The sequence below is a fragment of the Aspergillus terreus genome, genomic scaffold (genome assembly GCF_000149615.1).
Source record: "Aspergillus terreus NIH2624 scaffold_15 genomic scaffold, whole genome shotgun sequence".
Taxonomy (NCBI): Eukaryota; Fungi; Ascomycota; class Eurotiomycetes; order Eurotiales; family Aspergillaceae; genus Aspergillus; species Aspergillus terreus.
In genome coordinates, this window is record NT_165938.1 from 351001 (window position 1) to 373591 (window position 22591).

A 22591-nucleotide genomic window follows, 5' to 3' on the forward strand; every position below is an offset into this window, starting at 1 on the left:
TAGCGGAGTAAAGTAGTCAATACGGTCGAAGCATCCGCACTCAATACTAGAGCGTATCAGCAATGACAACTCGAACACATCTCATGATACTACAACTAACATTGCCAGCGAATGCGCAACAGCATCGCGACGCAGACAAACTCAACGAGCTCGGGTCGCAACCCCTCCGAAAAGAGGACATCCCACATCACAAGTACGTCCTGGAATGGAAATTCGCGTCCAAAGAGCAGTCGCATCCATCGTCTTTGGGCCCGTCAGCAATTCCTGGCCCCTCATACTGGTAGGATAGACTCACGTGAGGAAGATTTGTGGTAGGATCTCTAGAGCTTGCAGATGATCCGCCAGCTCCAGATCCGCTGTCATAAGGAGATTATCGTGGATGTATTGACATTGATGTACAATCGGGATAGCATCTAGCTGCCCATTTTGCGATCGCTGTCGATTATGTTCGTAATATGACCTGGTACTTTGCATGACTGAACAGAATAAGGTGAAGGAGTCGTGCTCCACATAGCTAGCATCGAGAAGCTGGATCATAGACTCATCATCCGGCCCTGTCGATGTGAAGTCTTTGAGAGACTTGGGGTCGATTGTATCCCGGTCGACAACCCACAATATGGGCGCGACTAGCTCATGCATACCTTGACGGTAGCCCAGATCCGGGTTCAGCTTCGAATAGATAAAGAGTATATCGATCATCTTTGCCTTGGTGGCGGGTTCTCGGAAGAAAAAGTTCTCCTGCAAACATCTATCGACATCTTGAGATATATCCGCTCTCATCTGCTCGTCGCGCCGCAGGTTTTGCCAAGGAGACTACAAGGGGATCCTAATCAGATCGACTGGTTCTACCTTCCCATGACCAGGAGAGGATTGTAGCATACCTCTTCGTCATCTGCCAGAGGATCGGTAGTAGATTGTAGGTCATCGGGGTGTTCAATGTATTTTAGAAAATGCGACCGGAGGGCGACGTAGGCGCTGCGCGATTCGGAGATCTTCTGCGCCCATTGGGCCCGGTCAAGATGGTCGAAAACCAAGAATGCCTACATCAAGGTAAGTATATAAACGGAGACGGTATATTTGACGAGCACATGCCTTCCAACAGATCGATCGTAGCCCGTCAATGCACAGTTTCTCTCCTTGCTCTGACCTGAGCGCCGTCCGAAGGTCGGCCGCGGTATCATTGTCGCGAAACAGGGTATTCCATCGCTGTCTGAGGAAATCGTTAGCTATGGGCAGTTTCGGAGAGTCTGAGAGTTCAGACTACTTCCCTTGTATCCTCAATGTCCCGCATTGCATCCGGCAGGTCCGCGCGAACAGACCTGATTGTTGTCGTGACAGAGGATGAAGTTTGGGTCGCAGATAACAATGACGAGGGGCGGCGATCGCCCAGACCTGGTAAGCCGCGGAGATGACCCGCCACCAGTTGGACCTGACTAAGAACAACATTTCTCCCACCTACCACTCTGGCTCCGTCTACGCCTAGGCATACAAGAACAACACGCCTGTTCCGCTCATAAGAGCTTGTAGGGGGTTGAATCTCCTCGTTCACAGTTGACTCATGCCAACGCTGTTTACGACAAATCCGCCCATCCCGTGAAATTCTTGACTGGATAATGACCACAGACAGCCTGATGAATGCTGCATCTCGAGGCCAATAATGTCCGCAGACCTGTTTGCTGAGTTTGGGTTCGGAGCGCCTTCCAATCAAGCTGCGAACAATCAGAATTTCACATCTTCTCGCTCTCAAACGGGTTCGTTGATTCCCGGTCTGGAGACGGTGCAAGATGCTCCGCGCTCAAGTTCCCACCAGCCGAATGCTTCCGGTCCAGTTCATTCACAACCACTACGCGATCGTTCAGATTCATTTGGGGACTTCCATAGCCCTCAACTGACCTCGCACGACCAAGGCGGTGATGTGCTATTCGATGCCACATTAGAGAATGTTCCGGACAGTGAAAGTGAAGATTGGGGAGAGTTTGAAACAGCTGATGCTACACCTAGCCAGATTACGGCGACTGGGCTTCCTCAGTCTCAGAAACCCGTAGCTAAATCGGTCAATAGCAATACGAGTCAGCCTAGTCGCTCTCCGGCGCAGGTTAATCAACTTGACTTATTGGACTCGTTGTCTATCCAAGACAGCCCTCCTGTTTCACATAAGCCCACAAGTTGTGGTGGAGTTCGTACTTTGAACAAGCCTGCTTCGCCTGCAACGTCCAATATCCTTGCACCGGACGACCCGTTTGAAGAGTGGGATGACTTCGTCGATGGGCCCCCTGCAGAAGCTCCCAAATCGAAACCAACTCAAAGGCCCACCTCGAAGAAACCAACGAAACCAGAGCCCAAGCCTACGCAAACTTTTGGAGTTGTGGAAAGTTCAGTCCCTGCCGGTCAGGTACGACCGACCAACATTCCCCCGCCGTCTGTCTTACTGGAGCTCTTCCCTCGATTGTTTGAGGAACTCCGGGAGGAGGCAAGTTCTGCGCGGAGAAATCCCCAACAACCCGAGCTTATGGAAAAGGCTGCATCGAGGATTACGTGTACTTTGAAAGCTGCGGCTCGAGTAGTTGCAGGCCGTACTTTGCGATGGAAGAGAGACACAATTCTCAGTCAAAGCATGAAGATTGGGCCCGCGCGGGCCGGAAAATCCGGGGGAATGAAGCTGAACACTGTCAACAAGAACGAAGACATCAAAGAGCAGCAGGAGGCCGTCGATGTAATTGCCATGTGGCGTGAACGGGCGGCTCTCTTTAACTCTGTCATCCAAGCGTCGGGACGACGTCCGGTTCAGATCGTCTCGGAAAACACCCGGGCCATGACTGCAACCGCTGCACAGGGAGCCATCAAGGCATCACATGCCTGTGCGCTGTGCGGCTTGAAACGAGATGAACGCCTCCCTAAATTTGATGAGGGTGTGGAGGACAGCTTTGGGGAGTGGTGGACGGATCACTGGGGACATACCGACTGTCGGCTGTTCTGGGAGAACAACATGGGCATGTTGCGCCAACGATGAGTTGCTGGGCTGTAGCACAGCATTCTGGCATCTGGCGAAGATAAGATGCAACCAGATGAGTGGGATGACTGGCAGTCGGACTTGGTCAAGTGAGTCGTGAAAGTTGCGCAACTCGCCCTGGTGCCACGAAGATGGCTTCCTTCCTCATGACTGTTTATGGAAGTCTGCGGAATGCGACAGTCTATCCCGAATGCTGGATTTTTGGAGTTACCTCAATGAGGGCTGGGGTGTCCATGCATGTCCAATGCCTACGACGAATTCAACGTCATGGTCTGTGTATATACTAGAGTGTGTAATCAAGGCTCGTAAACTGATATTCTGTACCCATGGCAATCATATCGAGGGTCTATCCTTCTAAAGTCAGGTCGCTTTCAGACCGATACTATAATACAACTCGATAGGAAGGTATCTGGACGATTAAGAATAGCCTTTTGGCTTGAGTCATCTATTAGGTCGGTGGTAGCGGCTACCTTGGTTCTTGTCTAGGGAGCAATCGGGGATCGATCGCCTATCCTGTCCATACTTCTTCACTACATATTTTGGTGGTACAGATCGGGGAGGGCGGGGCGGCGATAAGACCGATAAGGGGCTGAAGACGGCAAAGGACGGGATCGGCTTATCGGGGGCCAGGGATCGAGATGGAGGAGGTAGCATGATGAAAGAAAAGGGGATAGAAAGTATAGGATAAAGGGTGGTTTGTTAGGTAGTCGAATGCTACATATATTATTAGTACAAAGGGTATGCAGCTTCTCGACGTGGAACCCCCGATGCTTTCCTGGTTTCATTCGTGGATGAAGCCTGTCCCGATGCGGGGGTTCTGCTCCTGAGGCCCCCCAAGCACTGGACTACTAAGGTACCTTCTCTGCCCGATGGTCTCTCATCCCTCCATCTATCCATTCTTTCTGCTCATTTTCACTCATTATTCACAACCTACACATCGCCTGGCCTCGATTCCCGTTCCAGCAGCCATAAATACCTCCTCCCTCCCGCACATCAGCCTCCACGGTCATCTTCCGCCCATCGCATCACCCGACCACTCTCGGGATCGGACTTTCTTCTTCCTGACCGTCATCCCCCCTTCTCCTCTCTGGAGGCCTTATACCTACCTTACTGTCACCTCCAACCATCTGTCGCCTTTACGATCACGTCCCATCTTCCTGTATCTCTTCCTAATCCGTTCTTCCTCGAATCCACAGTCAAGGTAACCTCAATACTCTCCCCTCCTGACCTCTGTCGCTCCGCGGCCTCTGTCCGTTCCGATCTTCCAGTCTTCAGTCGTCCGATTCGAAAGACCCTCCCATACTCTCGAAATTTAGTTCCTTTGCAGGAACACCATACAGGACAACGCGGAGGAGTTGAGACCTCAAAAGAAACATAGTCGTGCTTGGTTTTGTGGGGGATCTCTCTTGGTTGATTGATTACATCTCTTCCTATTGACTCTCCGCTCCACGCCAACTTCGTCTTTGCCGAACTCACGTTTCAGGACAACCCCTCGTATACTTCAACGGTGGTAGTGGGAAGGCAGGCTTGGATAGGTCATAATGGGTCTTGCGTACAACGTGTACCTCACTTCCAACAAAATCTTCGGCTGCAAGCAATGCAAAACGCACCTTGCCGACTACGATGATATCATCAGCCGAGTGAGTCTTCCTTTCCCCCCTTGTTTCATAGACGCTGGTGGTTGGAATCATCGGCTGACCAATCATCGTTGCCCCAATAGAATTTCCGTGGTCAACATGGCAAAGCGTACCTCTTCAATAACGTTGTCAACATCACCCAGTCGGAAGCTGTCGAGCGTAGCATGACCACAGGGCGGCATATCGTCCGCGATATTTCTTGCAGACAGTGTCGAGAAACGGTAGGGTGGAAATATGACAAGGCATACGAAGCCAGCGAGAAGTATAAGGAGGGCAAATTTATCTTGGAAGAAGAGCTTCTCTGCGTCGTCTGCTGAGTCGGCTTCTTCGAGTGGATCAAACCCATGACCCCCACTGGAGGGCCATACTCGTGACCCGGCAAGACTTTCTGCACAGACTGATTCATACAGCGAGCGTTGTCAATCGTGGCGTTCAGGCATAAGGCGTTATCAGGTGCATGTTCTGTTTTCTTGTCTTTTGGGAATCTTCTATTTTTGCCTCTGCGACAATCGGCCCAATCCATGGTCTTCTCCATTCAATGCATGGCCAGAACCCTCCCCGCTTCTCTTCTCTCGATGCACGAACTTGGTGCTTTGTCTGTGCAACTCCTTACATGAATGAGAAGTGTCAGTGCCACTCAAATTTACAGGAATCGAGTCCATGTTCTCTAATAAACGTTTTGTGTAGCGGTCAACATTCTGACGGCGGGCAAGGAGATGCATGTGCTGAATGCATTTCTAGGCTTATACCTCTGCGATCAGCTTCGCTCGGCTGCATTGAGTGACGCTCTCGCCTGGTCCTCAGTTGGTTGGCGTCAATGGGAACCTTTGCCTATATCGAAGGTATAGAGTCGCTGCCATTGTTCTTGCTGCGGTCTGGACCCAGGAGCAAAGGAGAGGAGGACAAATGTCAATATGAACTCTTCCGTTCAAAATCGTTCTGGCGACCCCGTCAGATTGGGACGTATTTCAAAGCGAAATCAAGGGAAATCATTGCAAAAATCCCCATACTCCGTTCAATATCCGACCCGAATCCTGGACCGCCCCACCGAGGGGGGACGCATTGAGGGGCAAATGCCGCCTGTCCGTTTATCGGAACTGGAAACAATTTTCTTTCGGACGCAGCTGAATATTTCATAGAAGCCTATCCGGCTCACATAGTCCTCCGACTTGCTACCAGCCCATTGTGATCGATTAAGCTCGCACGAAAACATGGCTACCGACAATAAAATGCGCGCGGTGGTGTTCCGCGGCCCCTACAAAGTCGCGGTCGAGGAACGGCCAATTCCTCAAATCCAGGATGCGCAGGATATCATTGTGAAAGTGACGTATACTGCTCTTTGCGGAAGGTAAGACAAAAACTCTTCTCTTCTGGCGCCTTTCGGATCCATCAAGCAGCGAGAATATTTTACTAACCGGAAGTCAGTGACCTTCATACTTACCGCGGTATCGAGCCTGCGGGCACGGGCTTCATAATGGGCCATGAAGTCACTGGTCATGTTATTGAGGTCGGTGATAAGGTCAAGACTATTCAGAAGGGAGATCTGATTGTGAGTGCCTTTACGACGTCGTGGTAAGTGCCTATCGTTGTCATTTTTATTTTCGCGCATCGGATGACTCCGCAAAGCTATTTACTCTAAGCCTCTTAAACAACTAACGTTCTATCAGCGGTGAATGCTTCTACTGCACGCAAGGCTTTTCTTCGCGGTGCGAAAAGAATGTTCTGTTTGGATGCGACAATCTGGACGGCGCCCAGGCGCAGTATGTGAGTATGCTCTCGTACGACGATCTGGACCTCCCTGTTGACCACATCTGCTTAGATCCGCATCCCCAATGCGGATGGGACAGCGATGAAAGCCCCCGCCGGCGTGGATGAGAAATACCTCGTCCTGATGGCCGACATCTTCCCCACCGGCTACTTTGCTGCCAGCAGCGCCTTTAAGGGCTACACGCCCGAGCAGATCGCTGAGCAGACGGTGGTCCTGATTGGCTGTGGGCCCGTCGGACTGTGTGCCTTGATCAATGCACTGGAGTTCAAGCCCAAGCATCTCCTTGCCGTCGACTCGATCCCCTCCAGACTCGAGCTGGCCAAGTCGCTGGGGGCGGAACCGTGGAACTTCCAGACGGATCGGGCGGGGTTGGACAAGCGCGTGCAGGAGCTGACGCATGGACGCGGCGCCGACGCGGTGATTGAAGTCGTGGGGCTGAGTCCGGCGTTGCGGACGGGCTTTGACTTGCTGCGACCGTGGGGGACGATTAGTAGCGTTGGGGTGCATAATGGAGAGGTGATTCATTCTGTCTTTGGCTTGATTCATCTCGTTGCTGACTTCCTTCTGAATAGATTCCGTGGGATGGCTGTGAGGCGTATGGCAAGAATTTGAGAATCCAGATGGGCCGATGCCCTGTGAGATCTGTTTTCCCACAGTCTTTGGAGGTTCTCAAGAAGAACCAGCATAAGCTAGGGTATGTGGTCTTTCCTGTCATGTTGGTTCAGACGATGATGCTGATGAGGGTAGATTCATGGCGGAGAAGATCATGCCTCTGTCCCAGGCGGTGGAGGCGTATGACCTGTTTAATGCGATGAAGGTGCAGAAGGTCATCTTCGAGGCGGATAAATAGTGAAGGGGAAGATGTTAGGAAGGTACTGAGGGTTGGTGTTACTCGAGTGAAGAGTGACACGTCAGATTCGGGAGAAGAATGGATATGAGGGGATTGTTGAATTGCCAGATAAAGGGGGGAAATAATTGATTAGCCCCTGGAAGGTGACTTCTGCAGACACATGAGCCTCTCCAGGTGAAAAGGTGACACTGAATGGATAATGGATAATAATACTGGCGAAGTTGCCGAATTCCAGTGCAAACCACGCTAAACCCGATTTTCTTCCGCTTCCTCTCTTGCGGCCTCTTCTCCTCTCCACCTTTTTCACTCTTCCTCCTCCTCTTCATTCCCTTCTCTTCTTCTCTCTCCTTCCCTACCTTCTTCTTGTCTTCACCTCCTACCATATTTCTCCTCCCCTCTTCTTCTTCTTCCTCTTCTCATCCCATCTCTCCCTCTCTCCGTCTTCCCCTCCCCCTTCCTTTTTCCCTCCACCGACCACTTCCCTCTCCTCTTCTCCTCCCTCCACCTTTTCTCCCCGCCCGCTGAAACCCCTCTGGACGCCTCATCTCTTTGCCTGTCCCCTCTTTGTCCATCCAACCCCGACTCCTCCATCCTCACATTCGAACACCCCACTTCCGACAATTCTCAATCTACATAAGGTAAGTCGCCTACCAGTCCTTCGAACCCTCGACGGTGTCTTTCACTCTTCCATCCCATTCATGCTACGCCGCGCCACACCTCATCTCCCTTTCTGATTCGACTTGATCTCTCGACACCTGCTGGAGATTCCATTCACTTGTATTATCATCATTATCCCATGCCATTTCCCACTCTCTTCCGCAATTTACACCTCTCTCTGTCGATACTCCCGTCGCGTGTCGTGTGAACATCGGACGATCTGCGTCATCCGCACAAGCCATATCAGCCGACTGACAATACTCCCCAGGACGCGAAAGCGAATCTATTATTTAATTTCGAACCCTTTCTCTGCAGTTCTGTTTGATTTTCCTGCATTCTTGATATCAACATGGATTCCACCGAAATGCACGACGCCACCATGGTCGACGAGTCGATGAATGATGCCAACATGATCGACGAACCCGAGATCGAAGTCACTCCCAAGACCGAGGAGGAATACGCCCAGTCCATGCTGACGCTCCGCGCCATCGTTTCGTCCAAGGAAGCCGGCATCATTATCGGCAAGGCGGGTAAAAATGTCGCCGATCTGCGCGACGAGACCGGTGTCAAGGCCGGTGTGAGCAAGGTGGTCCCCGGTGTGCACGATCGCGTTCTGACGGTGACCGGTCCTCTGCATGGTACCGCCCGCGCGTATGCCCTGGTCGCCAAGGGCTTACTGGAGGGCGCTCCGCAGATGGGCATGGGTGGCATTGTGTCCAACAACGGAACTCATCGTAAGTCATCCGCGACGTCCAGTGGGGAGAATTCCTTGAGCTAATATCATCTAGCCGTGCGACTTCTGATCTCGCACAACCAGATGGGTACCATCATCGGACGACAGGGCCTGAAAATCAAGCACATCCAGGATGCTTCCGGTGTTCGCATGGTCGCCCAGAAGGAAATGCTGCCGCAGTCGACCGAACGGATTGTGGAGGTGCAAGGAACGCCTGAGGGAATCGAAAAGGCTGTCTGGGAGATTGGCAAATGCCTGATCGACGACTGGCAGCGCGGTACCGGTACCATCCTCTACAATCCCGCTGTCCGAGCCTCGGTTGGTTCGGGCTCGACGAACACCAACATGGGTAATGGCTATGGCAGCCGCCCCTACAACCGCACCGGCAATGGCGCCGACTTCAGCGACCAGTCCGGTGGATACAGCAGCAGACGGTCCAATTCCGACGCCGGCCGGTTCCCCATGGTCGCCGAGGACGGCGATGAGATCCAGACGCAGAACATCAGCATCCCCGCTGATATGGTTGGATGCATCATCGGCAGAGCCGGAAGCAAGATCACGGAGATCCGTAGGAGCTCGGGAGCCCGGATCTCCATTGCAAAGGCCCCTCACGACGAAACGGGTGAGCGCATGTTCACCATTATGGGTAGTGCTGCGGCGAACGAGAAGGCTTTGTATCTGTTGTATGAGAACCTTGAAGCGGAGAAGACGCGTCGCAGCCAGCAGCCCCCGGAGTGAATGTCGTGATTGCCGCCAGTCGGCCTGGCATGACATTCGGGAGCGATCGCCAACTGGCTTTCACTCATCCAAATCGAAACATCCTTGCGACTATTCTCGCCTCTCTTTCATAGTCTTCTCCTTCTTGACGCTGTCTTCCTTCTTTCCTCTACTTTTCTCTCTTAATTGAGCAGCCTCTTTGGTTTACCAGAAGCAAGAGCTTGCCGAGGCGAACCGTACATGCCTGTTAGATACCAAAACGTCCGATCGCTGTCGATCGTCTTGCTTTGAATGAACCGGACTCAAGCAGAGTTACTGACGATACCTTCCAAAAACTGGTGTTCCCAGGTCACATATTTCTCATGCAGTTGTTCAAGGACATCAGCCATATCTGATTTGTGTGATGCTGTTTCCCTTCTCTCTCCCTGCTCTCCTTATGAAAAGTTGCTCAAATTGCTCACTGTTCTTCCTCCCGCGTCTCTTCTTATCCTCGTCCTCTGTCTTCATCCTGCTGCGCACCTAACTGTCTTGTGTCCGTCTACTCCTGGTCCTTGAGCAACCACTTCATTCCTATGCCATGAAATCCTACTCATCTGAGCTATCCTGTTATCTATCTTCCTGGTCTCTTACCTTCGACAAACTCATCCTACATCTATTCCGGACACTCTTCGTGCAATGAACTGATGGTCATGAAATCTTGAGGCTATCTTGTCCGAGATCACGGCGGAAAGCTAGCTGTAGACAATGATAATGACCTGTTTCTGTAGCATGTGATTACAAGATTTCTCTTATACTTCATCCTAGGTCTGGTCAAATTGTAGCTATGAATTGATTAACTTGCCAAATGTTAGTATATGTCCAGCAAAGACTCTTCGTTGCCCTATATATATATATATATATATTGTCTGTTGGGAAAATATTTATGTATACCTAGGTAGTCTCCAGCGACCTCGTCGAATACTATCTTGAACATTACATCTGAAGATCCGGACAGGCACTATAAGACGAGTCCTGCGTATATGTAAGAGTTGACTAAGAAAGTCGATTTATACATCAGTTTTAGGAAATAAAAACTAATAGAGAACCTACTGACATGAAGGGAGGTGGCTGTACATGAACCCCACAAGGAAATGGCAAGAGAAAAGAAGAACAAATCGGCATGACAGAGAAATGAAGCAAGAAAGAAAAGAACACCATGATAATCGCTCATACAGGAAATGAATTCGTCCAATGCGCTGTGCCCACGTATGCATGCTTTCAAATCCGGTGATGTAGTGTCAGAACATTCGTCGTTAGGTAACAAAGCCAAGTACAACACAAGTCTCAGAGCGCCTCGTGCGATGTGATCAAGCAGGAAAATAAGGAGAAAGGAAACGAAAACGCCGGCTGTGAAGTCTATCCAAATCCCGAGGCTGGGTCGCTGCGTTAGATGAGGGGCGTAACCGACATTGAATGCAAGATCAAGTAATGAACAGGAAAGGAAACCCGTCCGGCCATCAATCTATGCTATCATCGAAGGAATTTGCAGCGTTGTCCGCCGCGGACAGCTGTCGCTGCCTGAGGCCGAATCGGCGTGCGCCGAGGCTATTGGTCCTCAGTCGATTTTGGGCGATGGGCGTGTAGCTCGTGGCTAGCTTGCTGGAGGCAGTGATACGCGTTTGCGAGGGTCCTTGCGCCGGTGAAAGGGGCACATCGCTCGCTCCATCACCGCCAACAACCGAAACGGCAGGGGATAGACCGTATCGACGAGATCCGGCCTGAATGTTGGAGCGGGAAGTCGCTGGTGTATAGCTGGGAGTTGCGAGGCTTCGACGAAGCGGAAGACCAGACTGCGAGGTTGTCGGAGTGCGAGGTTGAGGTAATTGGGTTTGCCCCGATGGGACTGAGAATCGGGGGCTCTGGTCTTGTGGAGAATCGTGCACTGATGGCGAGTACAGCTGGGAGTGTCGCTGACGTGGAGAGACTCGCTGAGTATAAGCAGGGCTGCCTATATCCGTCATACTTCGCGATAGCGATCGGATATGGGAGGACCGCTGCTCCGAATTGTCATCCTCCTGCTGCAGCCTCCTCGTTCGAAGGGAGGTTGAGAGACGACTCAAACGGCTTGCAGGCGCCGATGAGCCAGGTGATGGCGTTGGCTTTGCACCGTAGCTGGACTCACTGATCTTCTTCTCATTCTGAACGTTCTCGGTTGGGACAGCGCCGATTGTTGCCAGACTTGTTCGACGCGACTCGAGGCGGCTTGGGGCATGCGTAGTGCTCTTTCGTCGGGAGAGGCCTTCGGGCTCCTGGCTCGTACTCCGCGAAAAGGAAAGCGTCGGAGTTGCCGTCCCTTCATCGGCGTTATTGCAATGGTGTACCCCGTGGGAGCCTTCAGCGCCTGAAGCTTGTTGCCTGCGAAGCTGTTCGTCGGACAACGCGAGGCAAAGCTCAGTCAAACTCCGACAAACACTGTCCGCCTTTCGCCTAGACTGCCTTTCGGATGAACTGTACCCATTCAAGACGGAAACACTGCCCGAAGGCGTTTTCCCAGAATTGAGCAGGGCTGACAACGCCAGAGCGTCCGTCACGGTGACCTCAAGGGCTGCATAAACCTCCTTGCTCAGGACGCTCTTGGCTTTGGCCATGGCGGACTGCAACAGGGGATGAATCTGACTGTGTATGGTTATGGTGTCCGATTCGTTGGACGGACCGCTTGTTTTTCGACCATGACGAGGAGACGATGACACCGTTGTGACTGTCGTTGTTGCTGTCCTTGGCCGATCATTGGAGGCAGAAGAGATTGCCTCTTGCGAGGAGGGCGGCAGTTTTCCGGTCAATTCCAATTTTCGAATGCGTGACTTGAGATCTTCCAGTTCATCCCATACCGTGGAAGGTGCGGTCGTTGATAGAGTAGATTCTGTTCCATCATGTCGAGTGCGATCATGCTCTTGCTGTGCGCGTTCTGTTGCCTCAGAAGTTGATGTGTGTCGGCTGCCCCGAATGGTGGAAAGCGTGGAGTGACGATACGCCCGAGGATCCTGTAACGATGCTCTTCTTTCGGCGTTGGTTTCGGAGGCGCGAGGGGAAGCATCAGGGCTGACGCGACTGAAACGGCTGCGAGGCAAACCGATTGTCGACCTGGAGCTGGAGACGTAGCCTGAATGGTGCGACCGGGAGTGGTCGTCGAGTGGATGAGCGGAAGCTGCGTATGAATAGGATAGAGAGCTGTAGGGGGTGGAAGGAGAGCCATTATTGGAATGCAAGGGGTTGTCGTAGGTATTTAATCGAAGTTGATCGGGAGAAGCGGTTTGTTCGCTGTTCACACGCGAAGCTGGGGATCGAAGACCACTCCCAGACATTCGAAATCGCGACTATTAATCGACCGTCAGCCGCCAGATTGTTTTCCCATTTACAGAACGCGAGAGGAGAGCCATCATAGCATGACTCCAGTGGCTCAGAGGGCCACTCGAAGCACTTACTCGTCTCAGATCCGACCGACCGAAAGACTCCCGACGCGTCGAATCGGACCTCGCGATGTTCAAAAAGATATCCTCGTTCTTTGATCGCGAATCATCGGCAACCGGAGTCCGGCTACCGTCGTCTTGACCATGTTTGCTGATTCCATTCACGGCGTGGTCGCGATCATCGGCCAGCGTTCTCGCTTGGGCGTAGGTGACAGTGGATGACGGCATTCTCCTCTTCACATTCGGAAACGTCTGTTGAGCATACAACGACTCGTTCCGACGTTTTGTCGCATTGGGACTCAAGCCTCGGACGGTGGAGCGCGCATGAAGGGGCGACACCGGTTCACCGTGCTGTTCTGGGGCAGAATCTTGATGGGGGGATTGGGATTGCGACGACGAAGCGGCGGCTGTGGGAGAGCGAAGGTAGGACGAATGCAAACTGGGCGCGGAACGTCGGGGTCGGTCGTACAACAGAGGAGAGGAATCGGGGGCGACAAAGCGCGACGGGGGCTCGTCAGCCACGGGAAGACCGTGAGATGCGTGGTGCGAGGCGGTTAAGGCTCTCTTGCGGAGGGGGTAATGAAATTCGAAGCTGAAGCGACTCTGCGGTAATCGATGAGGCGATGGAAGGACAGGCGAGGAAGAGGGAGATGGTAAGGAAGCTTGCTGGGAGGAGGAAGCGAATGAAGCTGGACGGGACGACGACGACCTTAGCGCGGCTGCCCTGCCCGTGTCACGGGGATCGTCCCCCATCCTTATCATCGTCCTCTTCTTCGTCGTCGTCTCCTTCTCCGTTCCCTCCTCCTGTCCTCTCGCCGAAGCCGATCGCCCGGGAAATTCGGTCAACGAGGGACTGCGATCCGGGTGGAACTCGGTCGTGGTCGTCCTGGTGGAAAATCGCACCGTGGGAGGTAGATGCGAACGGGCTCGAGGGGGAGCATGGATGGTCTGATCGACGGCGGACTCGGTCTTCCGTCGAGGTCGAGTCGTGAAGTGGGAGTTGACGGGGGACGAGGGGAGAGAAGAGGCGTCTGCGACCTCATCTGTCATCATCGTGCAGACTACCTGCTGGTCAGGCATCCATCCACGTCGTCGCGTCCTCCCATGCGATCAGTCACACTGCACGGGAGATCTTCCCTCCGAAAATAACAACAACAACAACAATAACAATAGGGAAAAAGGCTACGGTTTGTCGGTGGGTATTGTTAGATCTCTACCGACTACTCCGGAGTACACCTTCTGAACGAAATCTCTTGCCTACGGTTGTGTATCGATCTCATCTGCTAATAATAGCGAAGAGGAAATGAAGGACTGCGACTAAACGACGCATCGCGGTGGCTGGGGACCAGAAACAGTGGAGTAGGGTCCACCGGAGAATAAAAGAATCCTTCGACAGACAGAGAACGATCATGCAAATCGGTCCAGGATTCTTTCATGCGAGATCAGTCTGCTTGAGAATTTGTTCCGAGCGACTCGCCCAAGAGCAGTCAACACTGAATATCAGCAGCCAGACAACCACCACACCAATGTCAAGGGGATTTTTCCCATCGCATGTCTCTCTGGCGACAACGAGACAAGAGTCCAAACGAACCATGGTTCGTCTTTACTGTTTCCCTGGTTCTCCAGCTGCCACACCGTGATGCTCTCAATGGTCTTGCATCTTCTCTATTCGGGGACCTTGAAACTGATATACTCCGTATAGACTAGGCAATACGGAGTACTTATATTCGACTGTCTCGATCGCTTACTGACCTAAAAATGGCCGGAACTGGCCGGGGTGTTCGACTCTGAAACAACCTAGCAGATTCCTCTAATTGCCGATCGATCATTAGGTAACGTCCGACGATGGAGACAAAAATGCTCGACTTACCCCAGCCTGCATCTCTAAAGTGGGACTTCCTATCTCATAGGGCAATACTACTAGGTAGTTTCGAGGGACCCTCTGTGAAAGAGGATACGTTCTTTCTATCGTGGCGGGAGGCGTAGACATCCAACGGACATCCTCGCAGTGCGACGATCGGAGCCGATCAGACTACTAGCACTGTCTTCTACCCAAAATGGTCCTAAACCATATACGGATGTTGAGCAACTCAAATTGAACTCAATGAACTAAATCATGCTATCTATGCATCCTGCAGTATGAGCTGTGGACAAAACGGCTACCATCAATGGCACAATGGCGGAAAGCGACAATGGCGCTCTCTACGCACTGTCAATAGAATCATGGATACAGCCTGGGGCCCACTGCAACAGGCTTGACAATCCCCTGTTCCTCCATAGCAGCAACCATGTTTGCCACCATCAGATCACACCCACGCGCCGCGACTAAACTCATAGTAACGGGCACGTATTCGGTCGTGCCGGTCTTGGTGCTGTTGTATGGGATTTCGCCAACTAAACAGACATCAGTGCGTTAGCATCCGTCAGCCATCAGCGGGGGGAGACATCGCGTACTTGGAACCACCAGATCTGGAACACCGGCAAAGACGGCGATGCGACTATCGCCCATACCCCAGTATGGAGATTGGGGTGCGCTGTGGAGACTTCGTGTCAGTAAGGAACCTGTAGTCAGATCCATCTGAAACATACCTGTAATACTCGTCACGATATGTGATCGAGCCCACGCTGTTCGGGTAGATGTAGATTGACTTGGAGCACGTTTCCGCATTGTGGGCGCCGAACCCGGTGTCGCCGTTCCACCAGTTGTAGAAGATGGTTTTGTTCTTCCACGCTTCCTCAAACCCAGCTTGCCCGGATTGCTGGCCCAGCTTCCAGCGCAGAAGAGGTCCGGGATTGATGTACGGCGTGCGACCGTCGTGCTTCGCAGCGTAGTCCTGGAAGAAGGGTAGTCCGTGGTGAAGCCACTGATACACGGTGATCAAAGTCCCATAGGTCTACATCCAAAGGACCGTTAGAAATAGAATGAAGCAAGCAGGGGAAGCAGCCTCACATAATGCAGCATATCGTTCAAAGTAGCTGGCGCTCCACTTGGCCGCGTGGTATCCCACGACGCATCCAGGTCAACATGAGTGCGGTTGGCGTCCAGGAACCGCTCCAGCCTAGCCACAAACTTGCTGATAAGCTCTGCAGCATCGGAGCTGCCAATAGCTTCCGCGGTGAAGGAGCTAGTGGGGTACAAGAGCGTCTTTGGGAAGGAAGAATAGTTCCGGTCGAAGCTCTCGTACCACGCATGGACCACGTTGGACCACGTGTGAGCGCTGCGAGCAAAGACACCCGCAGTATCCAGCCCGCTACAAAGCGGTATCACATCGTCTAGGCTTATGGCCCCCTCCGATGGCCGGTTACCGAATAAGCCCTGGGCACCTGCCGGGCCACGCATGGAGCCACCGGTGTCGCTTCCGACTGCGATATCAAGCCAGTCGTATGCGGCTATGCCGGCGCCAGAACCCGACGACGAACCACTCGGCACGAGATAGCCATCTCCCTAGTATGAAGATGAGAGATGCGGTACGGTGGAACGAGGAGCGACAACCTACGCGAGGATTGAAGGGGCAGTGGAAGTCGACCCAGTCGGCTGTCGGGCGGTCTCCGTTCGCGAACTGCACAGTACCCATTTTCCCGACGAAGACGGCTCCCTGGTCAATCAGTCGTTGGACTGCGGGTCCGGTCGTGTTGCGAGGCTCGTAGAGCGAGTAGTAGGCGCGGTTTCCGCCGCTTGTCCGAAGACCCTTGACGTGATAGATATCTTTCACTCCTAGCCGAACCTATCGGCCAATGCCATCAGCAACTCCAACCGACAGAAGATAGTGAGGTGGTGAGAAAACGCATACACCTGCCAAGGGCTTTTCTGCTGTAGGTCTGTAGTAGAGTCGGGACGGGACGGCTACGCTAGGTCCTAGAATATTCTGCACAGTGGCTTAATATCAGGTAGGACAACATGGACTCCAAATCATACATTGGTTGTAGCGGGAAGCGGGAGATACCCGCCCTGTTCGTCACTGACTGCCGGCTCCAAGAACGCGTAGTGCGTGTCTTTGTAGAGACGGTAGGCTTTGAATACTTCCCCGGTCTTGGCTGAAACAAAGTATGGGCCCGGAGGGAGCTCGTGGGTTAGACGTTTGGAGACAGCGATGGAGGGCTTGCCAGTTGAGCATCTGAGAGAGACCATAAACAAGGCGACTGCTTTTTGCTGAAGCTCTGGACGCAATGACTTGGCGTCGATCGAACAACGGCCCGGTCTATCAGAGTCAAGGTATATCACTGATTGCCAATGAACACAAGGATTCACTCGTACAACACTATAAGAATTATACATACCATGGAGGAAGTCGAAACTGAAGACGTCGTCTTTCCGTATGTAATCATGGATTGTGGAATTGAGCTCACTCCCAGTGTACGAGGAGGAATTGGTGCCGATGACCGTCATAGGCAAGACATCGACATCTGTGAGAGCTCCATGATCCAAGGGTACGTCGGGGATATCGCGTATCTTGGAGACTGCTATTCCACCGACATAATAGGGTATTCCGCTGAGAGTGGTGAACCTACCGGCGGCTGAAATATCCGCATTGGCGCTTGATATACCCGCTAGGCAAAACAGGGCTGTGGAGGCTGTCGCCCAGTGTCGCGCAGGTGGAAGCATGTTGATACGCACCACTCGAGACATTCACACACGGGGCGATGTATGAGGGCGGTACAAGTAAGAAATGGCATATGTGGCTACGTCTTAAACTACAGCGCAACCCCTTATCAACCCTACAAGGAGTATTGGAGTACACATTCTTGGCGTCCTCTGACGGGGTTTTAAGTACTATTTTCACTCCATGCTAGGCACAGCTCTGTCTATCTTTGCGTCTTATCTCTATCTCATCTCGTCGGGTTGCATACGATGAATATGCGGAGGCGGGCCAGTTGGAGACGGGTTGGAGACGATGATAAGGATAACTCCTCTATCTCCGACGGATGTCATTTAGCGTCTTGGCCACCAGATATCCGGTCTTACGGAGCAGAAAGGTGCTAATGCAAAGGCTTCGTTTACCCAGTTGACTCACGAAGAACTGGTGATATCTGATTGCGACTGAAACTCAATTGCTCCCTCGTCCATTTAATGAGCGGTTCCTGCTCTGCGAAAGTGTCCTCAGGTCCCCGTATCTTTCGCCTAACCCCCACAATCTCGTATCGAACTCATGGAAGGTGGCAGAACTGCAGGCCAGGTGCCGAATGTATCGGGTTATCGAGGGAGGGATTCGGCAATCACGATGCCTCTACTTAAGCTATGTAGATGTATGCCCTGCGCTTAGATCTGGTTCAATGTGCTCCTGGGCACCATGGCCGTATGGCACTGGAAATAGGCAGAAAGTATCATACTCCTGTGTTTGACCAGTCGCTATTGTTTTGACAGGTTGCAGTGGGGATATTCGGGAACGCCAAGGATTCATCATGGCTGTCGAGATGGTGTTGGATTTCGTGAACCGAGACGGTGACGAGGTCTTCGTAATCCCCGAGGTTGCCGGATGGATCAATGGATCAGTCAAGTGTCTTCGCCACCATGTTTTCGTCCCTTTTTCATAGTCATATGTTGAGTGCACGACAGTTGTTAGCATGTCCCGGTTTCCAAACTCAGCACGAGTAAGGAAATCTAGCGTTCGCCCGCCTTTCTCCTTTCCTACGACAATGATGTCCGCGGTCGAACCATAGATATTTGCGGGAGTTGCTTGATGGCGAAGACAGCACTAGAGTGGATCAGAGACCAGCAACGCGTCTGTACACGCCACCACAGCTATATTCGCAAGATGGTGGGCCGCGATATGGGGGGCCGGCCAAGTCAGAAGCTCCGAAGGTGCCTTAGCTAATTGTCTTGGAGGCGACCTCTTCGGGCGAGTATCCTTTTTCCTGGGGGCTTTGAGTCTGGACTCCTCGGCAAAGATACCGTATTCGACGCTGGATCTTGCAAGGTGAGGCAAAATCGTGCGTGTCGAACCCGGGGAAGACAAAGAGAGGAACGGGTGATGTCAGCATCCCCATTCTTTTCCCGTTCCTGAACAAACCAGATCTTGTACCAGCCAAGCTCGATTGAAGGGTGGAAAAATTCTAGAACACAGCACGTGGGCCTTGGTGCCTTAAATGTAAGGCGATGGCAAAAAAGCTTAAAGATTACCTTAATGGGCCCATTCCCGATGTATAACATGAACGGTTCGTGGCCACGAGGCTGGCTCCACCAGGAATGATAAATAGAAGCGCTGTTCACCATGTCAAGCGCTTTTCTTGTTCTGTACAGTCTTTGATTCAATCCATTCTCTTCGGTTTCGATTCTTTCCACTCTCTTGCGCATTGTCTATCTGTTGACCAGAAGACCTTTCTCTCCTTCTTTGCTTGCAACTCTCAGTCTCTTCCGTACACCAACCGTTTATATCCAAGATGATGTTCTCCAACACCTTCGTTGCCACTCTCCTTGCCGCCACTGCGGCCGCTATGCCTCACCAGGCCAGAGACGCCAGCGCAACACCGAGCAGCACGTCCACTTCCTCTAGCGCCAGCCCCTCTTCGACCTCGGGCTCTGGTAGCGGCAGCGTCCAGATTGTCAACAACATGGGCTCGACCGTGTACTTGTGGACTACCTCTGCCACTTCTGGCAACATGCAAACCCTGACCTCCGGCGGGGGCACCTACAGCGAGAACTGGGCGACCAACTCCAATGGCGGCGGCATTTCGATCAAGATGTCGACTTCCGAGAACCAAGACAGTGTCCTTCAGTTCGAGTATACCCAGGACGGCAGCACGCTCTATTGGGACCTGTCCTCGATCAACCTTGACTCGGACTCCGAGTTCGTCAAATCTGGGTTCTCCGTTACCCCAAGCGACTCGAGCTGCTCCGCCGCCTCCTGCGCCGCGGGTGACTCCAACTGCGCTGATTCCTATCAGCACCCCGATGACACGAACACCAACTCTTGCTCGACCAGCGCGCAGTACACTCTGACTTTGGGTTAACTGTGGGGTCTTTGGTTACCTGCTTTGGCCAGGTGCCATCTTTCTTGTTCGACATGGATGCTGGATTCATTCCTTCGTTCTTCGTCCTCGATGGCAATGCCTCGCGGTGAAGAAGTTTGTTTCAGTTTTCGCATACTGGTTATGCTTTGAATCATTGTGACTTGGGGATATACTTTGACCCATGTCCTGTCTCAGCAAATATGATAGAGTTATACATATGATAGAAATGTTTTATATAGGAAAAAGTCACAAATCACAAACAAGTCGTCGAATACGTGAATGCCTGGTACACATGTCCTTGATAGATCTTATGGCTGTCTTGAAATGGAATTTGAAGAGCATCTCAATCTTGACGGAGTTGACACCCACTAAGGGCACGGCCACCCAATCGGATACCATGCTTTGGGACTTCCGAGGTCGCTCATCCAATAAGACGATCGGAGTGGAGCCAAAGTCGCGCCTCCATTGGAGGTACTCTTTGTATGTGTACAACCGCCCAGCCAAAGCAGGTTCTCTCTATGGCTCAGTACGTTTCTTTGTTTGCCCTGGTCACCGAACTACCACCAGGGGGCTTCTCGTCCTAGCACCCTTTTCTTCCTCTTTTTCACTTTTCTTCGTGCAACCCTCCTTCCTACAAACGTTCACCATCACCACCACCGTACGCACCATGTTCAGGCTGTCGTCCGGCCTTCTGAAGGGAGGAGCCTGTGCCTCCCGGTCTCGCATCCCTCAGCTTGGCCGTTCTCTCTACAGCACTGCCACCTCTGCAGGAGCTGACAAGACTCAGGGAAAAATTCACACGGTCATCGGAGCAGGTACGACGGGAGCCCCCTGAGGCATTAGTTGCAGACAAATCTGACCACGATTGATAGTTGTCGATGTCCAATTCAACCATGGCCGGCTTCCACCCATTCTGAATGCCCTCGAGACCACCAACCAAGGCAAGAAGCTGGTCCTCGAAGTTGCGGTACATCCATCCTGTCCTGACTCCCCTACGGCCTGCGAGACTGATCCCGTAACAGCAACATCTAGGCGAACACACCGTTCGATGCATTGCCATGGACGGTGAGTATGCCCAAAGACGCACCTCACTTTCCAGCTTGAGGCATACTAATCCAGTCAACAGGTACTGAGGGTCTCGTGCGAGGAACCGCCGTCGCCGACACCGGAAATCCCATCATGGTACCCGTCGGACCGGCCACTCTGGGTCGCATCATGAACGTCACGGGTGATCCCATCGACGAAAGAGGCCCCATTGAAGGTGTTCGTCTGATGCCCATTCACACCGAACCTCCTGCGTACACCGAGCAGTCGACTCATGCGGAGATCCTGGTCACCGGTATCAAAGTGGTCGACCTCCTGGCTCCCTACGCTCGTGGTGGCAAGATCGGTTTGTTTGGAGGTGCTGGCGTAGGAAAGACTGTCTTTATTCAAGAGCTCATTGTCTGAGTTCCTTCCCTCTCTCTATCCCTCACGTTTATACCCCAGGCTAACGTTCTTGCGTGATAGAACAACATCGCGAAAGCCCACGGTGGATACTCAGTGTTTACCGGCGTTGGAGAGAGAACCCGTGAGGGCAACGACCTGTACCATGAGATGCAAGAGACGGGTGTGATCAAGCTTGATGGCGATTCCAAGGTGGCGCTGGTTTTCGGCCAGATGAATGAGCCTCCTGGTGCCCGTGCTCGCGTTGCTCTCACCGGCTTGACCATTGCTGAATATTTCCGTGACGAAGGCCAGGATGGTAAGATGAATGCTTCACTCGTTCAGATACGCCCACCACATACCTAACACACTGCGTCTAGTCCTGCTTTTCATCGACAACATCTTCCGCTTCACCCAGGCTGGATCCGAAGTCTCTGCACTCCTTGGCCGGATTCCTTCTGCAGTGGGATACCAGCCCACACTCGCGGTCGACATGGGAGCCATGCAGGAGCGTATCACCACGACCACCAAGGGCTCTATTACCTCCGTGCAGGCCGTGTACGTGCCCGCTGACGATCTGACTGATCCTGCCCCCGCAACGACCTTCATCCACTTGGATGCCACGACCGAACTGTCCCGTGGTATCTCTGAGCTGGGTATATACCCTGCTGTAGACCCGCTGGGATCGAAGTCTCGGCTCATGGACCCACGTATCGTCGGCGAGGAGCACTATGATACTGCGATGCGCGTGCAACGCACCCTCCAGGAGTACAAGTCGCTGCAGGATATTATCGCCATTCTCGGTATGGACGAGCTTTCGGAAGCGGATAAGATCACTGTCGAGCGGGCTCGGAAGCTGCAGAAGTTCCTCAGTCAGCCGTTTGCTGTTGCGGAGGTGTTCACGGGCATTCCGGGACAGCTGGTGTCGCTTGAGGACACTATCCGGTCTTTCAAGGCTGTTCTCGATGGACAGGGTGATAATATGCCCGAGAGTAAGTTGCTACATTATCTGCCCCAACTTCTTCAATGAGACTTAAACCACTGACGCATGTTTGCTTATAGACGCGTTCTACATGGTCGGCAATTTTGAGTCCGCCAAGGCAAAGAGTGAGAAGATCCTGGATGAGTTGGAGGGTAAATAGTAGTCTCCACTCTCTGTGACTCTACACGCAGCTATGTCTCGCCCTCCTTGCACATTGCACTACCCACTACGTGGTAGATTGTTTTACATTCCATTCCAAACTATGTACTTCAATAAATTGAATTCCACTTCTCTATAACATGTCCCAGAAGAGTAGATCTCACGGTCTATGGATGAAGTGTTGAATCCTGCTATCACCATCTGCACTTAGTATATACCCTCACATCGCGATAACGACAAACGGATACTAGTAGATAAT

The 22591-nt window shown here is 52.4% G+C and overlaps 9 protein-coding genes across 9 annotated transcripts in view; 6 read left to right on the plus strand and 3 right to left on the minus strand.

Moving 5' to 3' along the window:
- ATEG_09608 (GTPase-activating protein GYP6) overlaps nucleotides 1-1446 on the minus strand; it is a gene marked incomplete at both ends in the record, with an annotated part of 2611 nt that extends 1165 nt beyond the window's left edge. Inside the window, 7 exons of the mRNA XM_001218229.1 lie at nucleotides 24-46; nucleotides 101-243; nucleotides 296-554; nucleotides 642-813; nucleotides 882-995; nucleotides 1045-1226; nucleotides 1320-1446. Of these exons, the coding sequence (XP_001218230.1) occupies nucleotides 24-46; nucleotides 101-243; nucleotides 296-554; nucleotides 642-813; nucleotides 882-995; nucleotides 1045-1226; nucleotides 1320-1446 (1020 nt within the window). The remainder of the gene's footprint in view (nucleotides 1-23; nucleotides 47-100; nucleotides 244-295; nucleotides 555-641; nucleotides 814-881; nucleotides 996-1044; nucleotides 1227-1319) is intronic.
- Nucleotides 1447-1657: 211 nt separating this feature from the next.
- Nucleotides 1658-3010, plus strand: ATEG_09609 (uncharacterized protein; the record flags this gene model as incomplete). Its single annotated transcript, XM_001218230.1, has 1 exon — nucleotides 1658-3010. The coding sequence occupies one exon, from the start codon at nucleotides 1658-1660 to the stop codon at nucleotides 3008-3010; it is 1353 nt and encodes a 450-aa protein (XP_001218231.1).
- A 1541-nt stretch (nucleotides 3011-4551) lies between these two features.
- On the plus strand, nucleotides 4552-4964 carry ATEG_09610 (putative Yippee zinc-binding protein Moh1; the record flags this gene model as incomplete). The annotated part of the gene is made up of 2 exons (XM_001218231.1): nucleotides 4552-4650; nucleotides 4731-4964. 2 exons carry the CDS (start codon nucleotides 4552-4554, stop codon nucleotides 4962-4964), a joined length of 333 nt encoding a protein of 110 aa, XP_001218232.1.
- Nucleotides 4965-5858: 894 nt separating this feature from the next.
- ATEG_09611 (alcohol dehydrogenase family protein) lies at nucleotides 5859-7265 on the plus strand (the record flags this gene model as incomplete). The annotated part of the gene is made up of 6 exons (XM_001218232.1): nucleotides 5859-5995; nucleotides 6073-6219; nucleotides 6315-6411; nucleotides 6467-6931; nucleotides 6988-7109; nucleotides 7163-7265. The coding sequence occupies 6 exons, from the start codon at nucleotides 5859-5861 to the stop codon at nucleotides 7263-7265; spliced, it is 1071 nt and encodes a 356-aa protein (XP_001218233.1).
- Nucleotides 7266-8271: 1006 nt separating this feature from the next.
- ATEG_09612 (KH domain-containing protein) lies at nucleotides 8272-9393 on the plus strand (the record flags this gene model as incomplete). The annotated part of the gene is made up of 2 exons (XM_001218233.1): nucleotides 8272-8656; nucleotides 8711-9393. The coding sequence occupies 2 exons, from the start codon at nucleotides 8272-8274 to the stop codon at nucleotides 9391-9393; spliced, it is 1068 nt and encodes a 355-aa protein (XP_001218234.1).
- Nucleotides 9394-10868: 1475 nt separating this feature from the next.
- ATEG_09613 (putative LPXTG-motif cell wall anchor domain protein) lies at nucleotides 10869-13871 on the minus strand (the record flags this gene model as incomplete). The annotated part of the gene is made up of 2 exons (XM_001218234.1): nucleotides 10869-12725; nucleotides 12834-13871. The coding sequence occupies 2 exons, from the start codon at nucleotides 13869-13871 to the stop codon at nucleotides 10869-10871; spliced, it is 2895 nt and encodes a 964-aa protein (XP_001218235.1).
- Nucleotides 13872-15039: 1168 nt separating this feature from the next.
- Nucleotides 15040-17421, minus strand: ATEG_09614 (glutamyl-tRNA(Gln) amidotransferase, subunit A; the record flags this gene model as incomplete). Its single annotated transcript, XM_001218235.1, has 6 exons — nucleotides 15040-15212; nucleotides 15273-15352; nucleotides 15408-15712; nucleotides 15769-16263; nucleotides 16316-16543; nucleotides 16735-17421. The coding sequence occupies 6 exons, from the start codon at nucleotides 17419-17421 to the stop codon at nucleotides 15040-15042; spliced, it is 1968 nt and encodes a 655-aa protein (XP_001218236.1).
- Nucleotides 17422-19196: 1775 nt separating this feature from the next.
- On the plus strand, nucleotides 19197-19766 carry ATEG_09615 (putative antigenic thaumatin domain protein; the record flags this gene model as incomplete). The annotated part of the gene is made up of 1 exon (XM_001218236.1): nucleotides 19197-19766. One exon carries the CDS (start codon nucleotides 19197-19199, stop codon nucleotides 19764-19766), a length of 570 nt encoding a protein of 189 aa, XP_001218237.1.
- Nucleotides 19767-20433: 667 nt separating this feature from the next.
- ATEG_09616 (F0F1 ATP synthase subunit beta) lies at nucleotides 20434-22124 on the plus strand (the record flags this gene model as incomplete). The annotated part of the gene is made up of 7 exons (XM_001218237.1): nucleotides 20434-20581; nucleotides 20639-20733; nucleotides 20789-20831; nucleotides 20893-21176; nucleotides 21276-21510; nucleotides 21572-21994; nucleotides 22111-22124. The coding sequence occupies 7 exons, from the start codon at nucleotides 20434-20436 to the stop codon at nucleotides 22122-22124; spliced, it is 1242 nt and encodes a 413-aa protein (XP_001218238.1).
- Nucleotides 22125-22591: the final 467 nt, after the last annotated feature.